Source organism: Leopardus geoffroyi, chromosome B4, assembly GCF_018350155.1.
Source record: "Leopardus geoffroyi isolate Oge1 chromosome B4, O.geoffroyi_Oge1_pat1.0, whole genome shotgun sequence".
In the NCBI taxonomy this organism is placed as follows: Eukaryota; Metazoa; Chordata; class Mammalia; order Carnivora; family Felidae; genus Leopardus; species Leopardus geoffroyi.
This window is the reverse complement of record NC_059341.1, coordinates 15,464,042-15,478,400: the sequence shown is the minus strand read 5'-3', so window position 1 is coordinate 15,478,400 and position 14,359 is coordinate 15,464,042. Positions and strand designations below refer to the sequence as shown.

Sequence of the window (14,359 nt, the reverse complement as noted above, 5' to 3'; positions counted from 1 at the left end):
GTGATTGGCAGCTGTGGACAGGATTGTATCTAGTATGAGAAGGATCGAGGCCTCGAAGCATTTTAATGTCACAGTTCCTCCTATCCTTCAATCCTCCTACCTTTAATCTTATATTAGACTAAAAAAATTTTGGGGTGTGCCTGGGTGGCTCAGTTGGTTAAGTGTCCAACTTCGGCTCAGATCATGATCTTATGGTTCGTGGGTTCAAGCCCTGTGTTGGGCTCTGTGCTGACAGCTCGGAGCCTGCAACCTGCTTTGGATTCTGTGTCTCCCTCTCTCTCTTCCCCTCCCCTGCTCATGCTCTGTTTCTCTCTCTCTCAAAAGTAAATATTAAAAAATTTTTTTAAATCCTCTTTTAAGTATGCTCAAAGGGAACCACATTAAGAAAAGTAAGGGTCTTAAAGAAAATAATAAAAGATAGTAACAGTATATTTACTTTAGATTTCACTGGAAATACATACATATATATATTAGTTTTCAATTATGAAGAAATACACATAAGATTTACCATCTTAACCATTGTTAAGTCTATGATTCTGTAGCGTTAAGTATATTCACGTTCTTGTGCACCAACCTCCAGAAGTTACTCATCAGGCAAAACTCTATACCCATTAAACAACAACTCCCCATTTCTCCCTCCTTCAGACCCTGGCAACCACTGTTGTAATTGGAGATCGTTTTGAATGTTAGTAATTGCATAACAAGACAGTGATTTTTTTTCTTCCATTGGAATAAGTGAAATAAAGCAAATGTCTAAAAACAACAAAGCTTAATCTGTATCTTTTGAGGAATTATTATTGCCACATCCGTGAGGCAGTTTTTCTCTGGATGGACAGATACTTTGTGATGATTGAAGTTTCTGTGTAACACAGGGACTGAGCTTCCTTACAGAAAATGATGAGACATTTTCAGATGTTTAATGAGCATAGAGGTTCTCTAACTATAATTCCTGTGCTGGTTAAAAGAACATAAAGTGATTGCAGAATTATGGCCTCTTCTGAGTTTTCAGTCTCTTACACACGGCTCTTCGGCCTGTGACACAGAGGTGATGTCTGAACATAAACGTTTTGTGTGTGACGTCTTGGATTTTTTTTTTTTCCCCCAACCACAGCATGAACAGACTGAACACTTTGCCTCGAGGATTTGGCTCTCTCCCAGCTCTTGAGGTCCTTGATTTGACTTACAACAACTTGAGTGAAAACTCTCTTCCCGGAAACTTCTTCTACCTTAGTAAGAAACTTTTAATTCTATAAATCTCCTTAAAATGGTACTTTGCGTTCTGAAAGTGAAATTTATTTGCCGGGGCCCAAACTCCAAGAGAAATTATTGGACGTATATATTTTTTTCTTCGCACATTTCTTTTGAATATTCCTTCATAGCTCAGCAGTATGTATGTTTGATATATAGTTAGCTGACACCACTGAGCTCAAGTGGACTTAGTAATGTCGTATTAACTTCCGGATAGAGATTATGTACCTAAATGAGATCGAGTCTCACATTTAGCTAAAGAACTTGACTTCCTTCTTAAAGAGCATGCAAAAAAATAATAATAATGTATGTGTTCTCCCATGTTGCAATTAACTCGTTGTAAGCTATTTCCCCAAAGATATTTCAACCAATTATATATAAAAATATGCATTAGTAAGCTACTGGCAGAACTTTTTAAGCCTCCTAAAAAATACTGTCAATGATGTGGTCTGTTTCATCTATAGAATACAATCAAACGTCAAGAAATTGTCATAGATAAACACACTTTATCACTTTATCTTTTCGACTGTATTCTTTGCAAGCAGATTTCTTGCTGCAGATACCCGTAAAAATGAGGGAAAACTGATTTTTCTGAGAACTCACAAAATATTTAGGAAAGATTTGCTTTCCTTAAATGAGTGTTCTGCTTCTCCAAATAGTGACACGTATGGCATCCAGAGATTCTGAATTTTCTGAGCTGGTCTCCAAAACTTCATTTATAACCTTATGCATATTCTCTCCCCCAGATTTTCCCAAGCACATGATGAAGCCAATTCTAAAATATTTTCATGGGCCATGAAGGAGATTTTGTTGTATATATTAACACAGAGTTCTGTCGAAATTTAAAACATTTGAGTGTAATTGAATACCTGTAAGCAAACAAAACAGACCTCTGATTATACTTCTCCTTTTTGGTCAGCGATAAAAAAGATGCGTTAGGATTTTTTCCTTCCGTAGTTCGGGGCTGTGTAATATTGTGAACAAATTTCTGACCGCTGATATTCTGCCTGGGTTAGGGTTTCTCTGTTTGTGAATTCCCATGTCGTCCTGTTAGCTCCTTTGTCCTCATTTATTTTTGTGGTTAAGGCTAGAGAAACAATTAATAATAATTAGCCCGATTATTAAACAATGAACTGTGATTATGGCCTTCATCACCGGAAAGCCTTTTAGTTATTTATTTTTAACATAGTTGCATTTACACGACAGGACCTTTTTGCCTGAAGCGTTGACACCAATGTCACAGTGGTTTTCTTTGTTATACATACGGACGCAAAGCATAAATGTGAATCGGAAATGATAGAAGAAAAGTCGCTCTCTTTCCTGAAAGCGTCTTGAAACCCTGTGCCAAAAACTGCCGATGCCCACGGTTGCTAATTGTGTCAGTCCTCTTGGATATAGATGTTTTCCTGACCACACCAGCCCCACAATAAGCCAGTAAATCTAAGTTTGACCTGCTTCTTATTATTGGGAGCCCTAGGTGTGTCACAGGCTTTTCACCGAGCCAGGGTTATTAATCAAAGCTGACTCCCTTGTATTGATCAGACCTCAAATGGTTGGATTTCATGCCACCCTGTTTATATATCGCTGTTTAATTCGCAGCCACCCTGCGCGCACTCTATCTAAGTGACAACGATTTTGAAATCCTGCCGCCAGATATCGGGAAGCTCACAAAGTTGCAGATAGTAAGTAATTTATCTAAATTCTTGGAAAATCAATTCACTTCTGCAGCCCTTGTAGGAGTAGAATCAAGTCAATTTGAGCAGGGGTGAGGTTTGTTGTGTAGGAATCAGCCACCACTCCCGATACTGTTTGTTGTTCATCTGTAGGCACTTGTAAATAAATTGAAAGCATTGAGCCTTCAAAGAAGAGAGGGCATGGAAAGGACGGGAGTTTCTGTTGAGCGCCTCTTTATGTGAAAACTGTTTTGACAACCCCTTGTTTTCTTATATTTAGCTCAGCCTTAGGGATAACGACCTGATCTCGCTGCCTAAAGAAATCGGAGAGCTTACTCAGCTTAAGGAACTCCACATTCAGGGGAACCGCCTGACCGTTCTGCCCCCAGAACTAGGTAAGGTTGCTGATGATGTCACCTCGGGGTTTCATTAATATCAGTGATCCCGGTGTGGCAGTTCTGAGCAACGCTCTCTCCTCGTGGCAAGCACCCTCCTCCGAGGTGCTCCTTCTGATCATTTCTAGAAGCATTTGTCCTTGACCAGGGTTCAGCTGTTAAGGGTTTGACCTGGCATGCTGCTGTGTTCAGCAGCCCAAGCACCCAGAGAAACTGCTGATGAAGAATAACCCAGCTCGGCCTGGGCACGGGGTCGGGGGAAACAGCCCTAGAGTAGTCGTAGCGGTCTTGTCTGTGTCTCCTCCTTTGCTGGCTGATGGTTTCTTTAATAATTAATTATTTATTTACATTTATTCATTTTTTGAGAGAGGGCACGCAAATGGGTGGGGCAGAGAGAGAGGGAGACACAGAATCGGAAGCAGGCTCCAGTCTTCGAGCTGTCAGCCCAGAGCCCGATGCCCAGCTCGAACCCACGAGCTGTGAGATCATGACCTGAGCCAAAGTCGGGTGCTTAATCAACTGAACCTCCTGGGCACCCCAACAACTTTTTAATCAACCCACCACTCTTATTATTTTTTTTTTTTTAATCTCTTAGTTTGTAGTTTTCATCCCTTGAAAACTTTTGCCACATAAAGTATTTGTTACGGCTGTGTGAAGATACCTTTTGCCATCGTGCATTTGGTTCTAGCCTGACTCCACTTCCGTGGGAATTGCTAAATATGTTCCAGCTGAGAATTCCCTCGTCCTGCTTCTGTGGCAGATGAATCTTAGTCCTCCGCCTGCTCATTCACATGGCCCAGGGCGGGCTTATGACGTCCCTCGGAAATCACGTTCAAACCTGTTACTCTGTTGCCGACGTATTCTGCTCCTCTGGAAAGGTTTCATGAGTTTACTTCTCTCGTGCAGACCCTCCGTGTTCTCTCACTCCTTCAACCCATTGAACTGCATTGTTCCTCAAACTGTGAATATTTGCTTTTCTGCTCCAGAATCCCATAATTTGAAAAAAAAAAAAAACGAACAAAAAATCCCCACGTTTAACCCAGAGTTCTTTGAGCAAGTACCTCAAGTGAACCTGGCCGTTTGAAAGAGGCCAGGGGTTGCCACTTGGAACGAAAGCTCCATGAGAGCGGGGTGGGGTTTTATATTCCCTCCCTGCTGGATGCCCCGTGCCCGCCATGCTCTAGGCTTCAGGTTGGTGCTTGAGGAATGGGTACTGAATGAGTTAATGAAATGAGGACTCACCTGGCAAGGTGCTGGGAAGGCCATGCGGAGGCAGAGTTTGACGTCTGCCCAGAGCCAGGCTCCCCTTGTGGAAGCCACAAGCCACATTTCCAGTGCTCAGTATCCATGTACGGCTCGTGGCCACCCCCGGGGAAAACCCAGGTACAGAACGTTTTCATCACAGGGGGTTCTGGTGTGAAGGAAAAGCGTTCCCGTGGTTTCATGGACGATGGAAAGTTTCAGCACCACTTGCCCCATCTCCTTGGTCAACTTTGTCGTCGTAAAAGGTCTGGAGGAACTTGTGCCAATTGGAAGGGGTAGCTCAGCACGTTCTCCTCACAGTTACAAGTTGTCATGCGTCACTTAGGAGCAGGCTGCGGGACCAAGGAAAGATCGTTGCAAACGTTTTTAAGGCGAAAAACTCCTTGTCAGAAGAAAGGGTTTGTACCGTGACTGTTGACCAGGGGTGGTAGCATTAGTGATACCTGGGGGGCTTTGGCAGAATACACATACCTGCTTCTTCCCCGACCTGGTGAATCAAAATCCCCCTGCAGGAGACGAATTCTCGTGCCATTTGGAAAAGCTCCCTCCGTGCTTCTGGCGTGCGTTCTTGGGTAGTGTGATTAGGAGAAACTTTTTTCTTTTTCCCTTTCTTTCTTTCTTTCTTTCTTTCTTTCTTTCTTTCTTTCTTTCTTTCCTCCCTCCCTCCCTCCCTTCCTCCCTTCCCTTCCCTTCCCTTCCCTTCCTTCTTTCCTTTCCTTCTTTCCTTCCTTCTTTCTTTCTTTTTTTTTTGAAGTGTGTTTTGTTATTTTATTTCATTTTTCAAGCAGAGAAGCGAGCGAGGGCATTGATCAGTGATTTCTATCAGGTAAATACTTTGTTAGGAAGATAAACCCAAGTGAACACCTATGTCCTTACATATTTTGAAATCTTAAATCATATTGCTTATCCATTTAAATATCTTGCTTAAAATCTAGTCCTACTTATCTAACATTTCTGTTAAGCTCTCCAGTAACAAATCATATATATATATATTAATTTTTGTTATATATAATTTATTATTAATATATATGTGTGTGTATGTATGTGTGTGTGTGTGTGTGTATATATATATATATTTTTTTTCTCACTCAAGAGTACAGTTGAGGAGAAAGTCACTAAATGACTATTTTTCAAGCCATACCTAGGAAAGCTTAATCCCAACATCTGCCTCATGGCAGATTTCCCTAATGACAGGCAAGTACTTAGCTGGAAATAAATCATAAATCATGACCCCCTGGGAGTTTCTGTTAGAGGTCGAAACTAGAGATGAAGACAGATGTATTCTTTATTTTTAAATGGTGGGGTTTTTTTTTTTTTTAGTCAAGAATAATCTAATACATAGTAATGTAATAATAATTATTATAATATTATGTATTAGGGTGCTGTGACGAATGCTTTTCCTGCCCTAGCTCCCGTAATTGTCATAAGACTTGTCAGCGGACTTTTGAGAGGTAAGAATACTGAAGCTTAGCACTGTCTGTAGGGGCACAGCTAACGAGTCACAGAGGCTTGATTGGCATCGTGTCAGGCTGTCCTCCAGGTCAGTATTCCTCCCCACTGTGGTGTTCTCGTTTCCATTCCAGCCGGCAAAAGGATTCCCAGAAAGTGCAGCACCCACTCACTCCCCCTAGTGGCAGGAGAAAAGCTTCTCTCCTCTGGCGGTTGGATGGCCAGCATGGGGAGGGGGGCGGGGGTGTAAGCAGCAGGTTGTAATACCCTGCAGAGTGCAGATGAGACGGCCTCTGTAAAACAGTGCTCTTCTGCTAGACCCTCCAAAGTTGCATGGTCCCTGAGTCCACCCGACCCTGTCCCCATAGACATACAGCCACAGCAGAAATGTCTTTGGTTTGGCTTGTCCACAGTAGCTAAGATGATCGTCTGGAGTCGCCCTGGCCTAGCTAATGAGCAGCACTAAGGACTGATGCGCTTGAAGTGCATTATATCTGTCCCGACAGCACCCACTGGCTACGGGCTTACTTCTGGGTGCACCCTCAAGTGTGGATGATGCTCTCTCCTCTGTATGCTCGTATTATACATATCGGCATAAGCAAGGCAAATGCTTTTGAGATTTCTGTGAAATTTCCTTTAAAAATAAATTGGGAGGTGGGGCGCCTGGGTGGCTCAGCTGGTGAAGTGTCCAACTCTTGGTTTCAACTCAGGTCAAGATCTCATGGTTTTGTGAGTTCAGGCCCCACGTCAGGCTCTGCACTGACAGTATGGAGCCTGCTTAGGATTTTCTCTCTCTCCTTCTCTCTACCCCTCTCCCACTCACGCTGTTTGTCTCAAAATAAATAAACGTTAAAGAAAATGAAAATAAATTTGGAGTTTAACAACTTGAAGCCTTATTGGTAAGCGTCTTTGAACCAAGCAGTGGAATCCAGATGTGTTCTGACTTGTCAGGTCTAAGAATGTTCAGGGACACGGCAAAATAAAGTCAGGAGTTTGGCTGGAGTTTTTTCTGTGTTTTTCTATTACTTTCCTTTTGTTGGAAATCCCTGAATAAGTTACTTTACCTGCTGTGTCTGATTCCTAGAAAGTAGTACACTTGATTTCATGTTGGTCCATATGCATATAGCAAATTAGGTACAAATCAGGTCTGTCATTCACCCATTCAGACATTTATTAAGTTCCTACTTTAGGCCAGGTCTTGTCTCCAAGGAACTGACTTTCCAATAAAGTCAAATTCACTAACTCTTCAACTGTTTATTGGGCCCCTGCTTCATGCTTGTTTCTTGGAGATAGGACAAGGGACAGATCCCGCAATGGGGGAAGGTGGATGAGTGGATAGATGGATACCATATTAGATAGTAAATACTCTGTGAAAAAAATAAGCATGGAAGGGAGTGTCTAGATTGTGGTGGGGGCAATATTAGTCTGTTGACCAGAGTCAACAGGGAAAGGTTTGCCTATAAGTTGGTGTCATTTAAGCAGAGACCTGAACAAGGGAGGGGACTTTCCTGGTAGTGGGAACAGGAAGTGCCAACGCCCTGAGATGAGTTGTGTGTTGAGGAATAGCAGGGACGCATATAATACACTTCAAGTGCATGAGTCCCTAGCACTCCCAAGGGGAGGGTGGGGAGAGGGGAGAGGGGAGCTCAGTTAGGAAGTGGGGACTAGATCCCATGAGAATTTGTGGGCATTGTTAAGGATTTTGGCTTTTTCTCTGAGTGAGGTGTCGTGGCTGCCTGCATAATGGCCCCCAAAGACGCTCCCGTCTCCGGGCATTTGTCACCTCACATGGAGAAAGGACTTTGCCAGTGTGATGTAGAATCTTGAGATGGAGAGATTATCCTGGATTACGAAGGTGAGCCCGGTATAATCACCTGAGTTTTAGAAGACGAAGGCAGGAGGGTCAGAGACAGTAGTCAGTAGTCGAAAGTGTGATGACAGAACCAAGATTGTCGTGGAGGGGGCCTTAAGCCAGGGAATGCGGGTAGCTTCTGGAAGCTGAAGAAAGCAGGGCAGTGTGTTTTCCTCCGAAGCCTCCAGAAGGCATGCAGCTGCGTTCATCCAGATGGTGATAATGGTCAGATTCTGGGTCTGTTTCAAAGGCAGATCGAACAGGAACTGGTGATGACCTGGGTGAGGGGGAGAGTGGAGGTTTCAGACCCCGGGAGCTAAAAGGATGGGAGAGATAACAGGAAGGGTGGGTGGGGAGACGTGGGGAGGAGAGGAGCTAGTCATTAGCCGAGTTGTGGGTGTCTTAAGATCGAGATGCTTTTTTGGATGTCTAATCGAGAGGGCAGCTGGGTAGTGCGATCTGAAGTTGGAAGTGAGGTCTGGGCTAATATATGATTTGGGGTGTTATGAACATAAATGTAATGCCACCGAGTGGACGAGACCCCCCGGGTGTGACTGTAGAAGATAGAGCCTGGGAGCACTGTGGTTCCTAGACCCTAAAGCCAGAGGGATGTGTCTGGCTCACTCCCAGGCAGGTATCTGGCCAGGTTGGGGACTGTGGCTTCCCCTGATTGGCTCCACGATGACTCCCTCATGCTGGGGCCGTGGGCATGCTGTGCTTCAGAGGAAAAATGTTTTTCCTGACATGTGCAGTTAATTCTGCCAGTGAAAGCATGAAACAGACACAGTCGAAATCTTGTCCGGAGCCTGCCTGAAAACGAATGTCTCTTCAGGACCCGTCCTTTAGCCAATCTCTTCAAAGTAAAGCAGCGATGTGAGTGAATGAAGTTTCACCCGGTTTTAATTAGTGGCAGAATGAGTGAGTGGAGTGGAGGAAAGGCCTGCATCAGTAGGGAGGAAGGAAAGACGGACGCCCCGAGCAGTCCTCAGAACAGACAGAGCGCCAGAGTGGACAGCCTCCTGGAGGTGCTCTCTGAGCGGCGGTCCTCTGCTCTGCTCTGGCATTTCCTCTCTCGCCCGAGACCGCTGTTGTCTTGTGAACTGAGGATGTGACTTACGTGTTTTTGCATGGTCTCCGCTCAGTTGTCCAGGGTTCAGTTACTTGCTCTTGCTGGAGTCATTTCTGGTTTCTTGGCCCCTAGGCAGTCCTGGGACCTCTTCTCCCATATCTGTCACCCAGATAATTGCCGTTAGAGAAGGAAATGGCCTTGGTCAGTGGGTATGCAGCAGAGCAAAGTGTTTTAGGTGTTGGAACCTTGTCTACACCAATTTAAGCCGCCTGTAGGAGGGACGTGTGCAGTGCCACATACACCTGGGGCTGGCTGGCCTGGTGTCCTACTTTGTATGCCAGGAACCAATAGTATTTTTTATTACAGAAACAGGAGAAGTATATGTATTCTTTCTAGCATATTTGTGAAGAGTAGAGACAAATACTAATTCCACTCAAAGAGTAAGTGATGTCAGGAATTGGGAATTTTTCTCCAATTATAATTCTGTAGAAGGAACAGAATTAAGAAAGAGGGGATAGACCTGTCTAAACTCTTTTGTATTACACCTCTTAATCCTTTTCCTTATGGTGTTGAGAAGCTAAAGAAAAATACTTTACTGAGGCAGGCAAGAAGGAAACACAGTTTTCTTTTTGGTCAGTCAAGTCCCAGGCTGTGTCTTGTTCATTGTCTTTTGCGTTATTTTCACTCTGTCAGTTGTTTCCCAATTATCTTAACCCAGAAGTCTAAAAAACCAACAACACATATTTTAATGTGTACAGTAGAATGTGGACACTTACCTCTTCATCACCAGGCTTGGGTTCAATGCTCTATGACTTTGGACAAATTACTTTCTGCGCCTCGTGTAGAATGGGGGTAAGAGTGGTCCCACCTCATAGTGCTGTCCTGAGCATCAGAGAATAATCCATCCAGAGAATTTAGCCACTTGCCAGGAGTAAGGACGGCTTCCCAGGAAACCTTAGGTAAACGAATACAGGCACACAGATGTGCGTGTGTGTGTGTGTGTGTGTGTGTGTGTGTGTGTGTGTACGTGTACAGACGCTGGATTTCATACTGTAGAGTTTTCACTCTCTATAGGCTGGTTTTCTGAAGCCTGGGCTCCTCTCACGCAGTCTAACCATAGGGGTTGCCCGAGTCCCACCCTTTTGACAGGGAGAAGCACTTACCACAGAGCACCCGGAGAGGAAGAATGACGGAGGAGGTCAAAAATCCAGATTCCCCGTGGCACCCTGTGATGGGCTGGTTTATCCTGTGGGTGGAAGAATGGCTGTGCATCAGCTTCTGGCGTGGAAGCCGAGGAGAAGCACAATAGGTGTGGGGAGAGGCATACGGGGGGCGCTGCGCATAGAGGAGAGTGTAGGTCCCGTGGAGTGGCTCCACGTGACAGACACTTGGTGTGGGACAGTCCTGGCACTGGCGTCCTTTCAATTCCATGGTCACAATTGTAATAACAAAATTTTTTTTTTAAGTTTATTTATTTTTGAGAGAGAGTGATACAGAGCAAGGGGGTAGGGGCAGAGAGAGACAGACAGACAGACAGACAAAATCCCAAGCAGGCTTCGCACTGCCAGCACAGAGCCCAGTGCGGGGCTCGAACCCATGAACCGTGAGATCGGGACCTGACCGAAATTAGGAGTCGGATGCCCAACCGACGGAGTCACCTAGGTGCCCTCTGTAATAACAAACTTACAGTTTCACAAATTACCCTGGAAGGTGGAACTCCTGTCACCAGTCGGTGGTAACTACCCCAGGTTATCAAAGGGTAGGACCATTTACTGCTTTTGCTTTACGTCTGTTCTGGGACTCAGGAAAATGTAAAAATGCAGCATTTTGTAGGGGAAAGGTCTCTCTGGGGCGGATGCTAACAGACACGCACCTCCCAAGAGGTAATTGTTAGTCTGTGAAATGGTTGCCAGATGTCATGATAAGTTAGCTTCGTAGTGTAGTGAGTGGCACGTACTTACTTCATGGAATTATAAACTGTGCTGCTTATACAAAATTGAATTTGGCAGTTGATCATAAACACTTCTTTGAAGTTACCTTTAGGCTTGATAGAATTACATAAAAACCTGAGTTTTACACAAAATGTCGTAATTTACAAAATGGTTCCATAGCCTTTAATCTCGGTTCTGTACTGTAGGCAAGGAAAGTTCTTGGGTCACTTTTTGAAGGTGGCCAAACCAAAGTGTATAGGGAGCTTGTGACGTGCCCCAAGCTCCATTACTAACACAGCTTGTTACTGACAGAGCCAGATTTTTAGTTCAGGTCTGTCGACTTCAAAAACGAGCGTTTGTCGAAAGAAGATGTGGTAGACGTGTACAGTGGGATATTATACATCCATAAAAACAGCTGAAATCATGCCATCTGTTACAACATGGATGGACCTAGAGGGTATTATGCTAAGTGAAATAAGTCCTAGAAAGACACAGACCGTATGACTTCACTCCTACATGGAATCTGAAAAACAAAACAAGGTGGAGAATGAGACCTATAAATACACAGGATAAACTGATGGTTGCCACAGGGGAGTGGGGGGCTGGGCAAAATAGGTGAAGGGGGGTGGGAGATACAGGATTCCAGTTACGGGATGGACGATATTGTAATAGTGTTGTGTGGTACCAGATGGTAGCTATACTTGGGGTGAACAAAGCATTAACATTGAGAGATGTTGAATCACTATGTTGTACACCTGAAACTTGATGAAATGTGTGCCAACTATACTCAAAAAAAAAATTTTTTTTAAGGAGCTAAAATAACCCTCCCCTCAAAAACGAGAGTATTCCTCTAAATAGTATATCTGTACATGTGTCAGTATTGAACCAATTAGAAAAACATCATTTATCATTAGATGACAGATAACAGTGATTCCAAACATAGGCTTTAATTTTATTCTTTGAAAAATAAAGCGTGAGGCATAGAGAATCTTCACCAAACTTTGACTTTTGGTTTGAATTATATTACATCCTCTTACATTTTATTTCGATGTTAATATTCTTTTGACATACTTCATAGGAAATATTTCCTATTCTTTGATTCCCATGGTCTTACTTGATAATCAAAAATGATTCCTGTCCATCTCCTACATGATGTTTTTTAACAAATTCCATTTTATATATTCTATTTCAGTGAATTTTTAACCCCAGAAAATGCTCTAAGTGTGGGTTTTAAAAATGCTAAGTGAATTATATTTCTGCCTGGTGAGTTACTGCCTTAAAGGGGGTGGGAAGTTGCAACACATAAAACGTTTCCATTCCGTATTATAAATTTCAGGAAGCCCAATGTCAGGTTCACTGTGATTGAACATGTGCATCATTCTGTGTTAACACCAGCTGGAAAGGCATGCGACTCTTTGCAGTGGACCATTCTTTGATTTAATAGGACACTAAATGTATTCTTGCCCTGGGAGAAATATCGGCAGTACTGAGATTCTAGATTTAATTTTTTTTATTCCAGTGGCATATCTGTAAATACAGTTCCTATCACCTGAATACATATATAATATCTTACGTTTATGTAGCATCTCCCTCAAAGCATCTCCTGTATATTACATTATTCCTGTATTTTTTTTTTTAAAGCTATTTTATACTAACTTAGTCCTGAATGGTATTGCGTGAGTGTCTTTTGGGGGTCACGGCTGGGATGGGGTAAAGTGGAGGATGATGACCTTTATGCTGGCAACACCAGAAATTTAGTGACAGACCCAAAAATTACACGCTCATGTTCATTGTCAACGTTTGTGTAGTGATTTTAATAGACCTCAGTACTCTGTTACCTTTCATATTTGCTGTTCTAAGCAGAATGGCTCTTCTCCTTGGACAGCCCCTGTCTATGTTAACATGTCACATCCTGAACTGCAGCTCCTCACACGGTGTATTCCTCTGACCTTTTGGGATTGAGGCAGAGCAGTAAGTGAAATAGACATGATCCCTTCCCTCATAAAGGGAACCTTTGAAGGAAACAACAAACGGTTGAAAATGACCGGCAGAAATGACAGTAAATACCCAAATCTGCTGGAATGCCAGCTCTGGTGTTAGACTGGAGCATCCATCCTTGAAGACAAGAGTGTGCCACCGCCTTCTGTCGCTGGGGTTGCCACAAGAGCCTCCTCCTGACTGGTTTCCCTGCTTCCTATCTTGCTCCATCCAATCACTTCTTCACACAGTGCTCCAGGTGCTTTTTTGACCACATCTGTGATTTCGAATCCTTGAAGGTACCCTGTTGAGTCTTGAGGCCCAAGATTATCTTGCCTCCCTGTTTTTTATGCTGCTCTGGCCCCTCCGTTGCTCATGGGCTACCCTCCGTGTCTGCTTCGTGGTCCTTCACGGTCTTTGCACTCTGCTTGGAATTTTCCTCTCCTGAATAGTTGCATAGGTGGTACCTTCAGGTGTCAACTCACATGTGGTTTCTCCTCAGTGATCCTTCTCTTGACCGTTCACTATCTCACCAGCCCCTTCCTGTTATTTTTTTATTATGGCGTTCTGTTTTTTTTTTTTTTCTTCCGATCCGCTCGAATTAAACTTAGTGTGTGGGATGTATATTTTTTCCCGTATAAGTAATTGCTATGGCACCATTAGTAGAGAAGAGTTTCTTCTTTCTAAAGAATTGCTTTGGTCTTAGTCAAAAGCCAATTTACTATATAAATGTGGATATATTTCTGGATTGTATATTATGTTTCCTTGTTCTGCGTTTATAGCACTACCATGTTGTCTTGATGACTATAGCTTCATAAGGAGTCTTAAAATCATGTAGTGTAAATTATTTTTTCAAAATTGTTTCGGCTAGTCTGTGTCCTTTGTACATGCATATAGATTTCAGAGTCAGCCTGCTGGGATTTTGATTGGAATTTGACTGAACTGACAGATCATTTTGGAGAGAATTTGCATCTTAACAATATAGAGCCTTCCAATCTGTGAACATGATCTCTTTCTCCATTTGTTTAGGTTTTTAAAATTTCTCTTGGCAATGTTACAGTTTTTACTTGCATATATCTTGTTAAATTTATCCTTAAGTATTTTCGGTTTTTGATGCTATTGTGAGTGGAACTTTTTAAATTTCATTTTTAATTATTGCTAGTACTTAAAAATACAACAACTTCTTGTAAATTGACCTTGGTTCCTGTGATTTTTCTTAATTTTCTTATGAGTCTAGTTTTCATAGGGTTTTTGTTTATTTATTTGTTTGGCTTTTTCATTGTTGTTGTTGGCAGGGCGTAGCACAGCATATCTCCTAAGATTTTCTATGTACATGGAAGTCTTGTCTCCCAAAAAAGACCATTGTATTTCTTTTTTTTCTGGTTGCTATTCTTTATTGTTTTTCTTGTCTTATTACACCAGCCAGGCCCTTCACTACAGTGTGGAATAGAAGCCATGAGAAGGAATATCCTTGCTTTATCTTGATCTTAGAGGGAGAGTAT

The 14,359-nt window shown here is 42.9% G+C and overlaps 1 protein-coding gene across 5 annotated transcripts in view; it reads left to right on the top strand.

Moving 5' to 3' along the window:
* RSU1 (Ras suppressor protein 1) overlaps positions 1-14,359 on the top strand; it is a 203,424-nt gene that overhangs the window by 64,887 nt on the left and 124,178 nt on the right. For all 5 annotated transcript variants that reach the window (XM_045463386.1, XM_045463389.1, XM_045463388.1 and 2 more), the window contains 3 exons: positions 1,112-1,230; positions 2,848-2,930; positions 3,202-3,316. In XM_045463386.1, the coding sequence (XP_045319342.1) occupies positions 1,112-1,230; positions 2,848-2,930; positions 3,202-3,316 (317 nt within the window). The remainder of the gene's footprint in view (positions 1-1,111; positions 1,231-2,847; positions 2,931-3,201; positions 3,317-14,359) is intronic.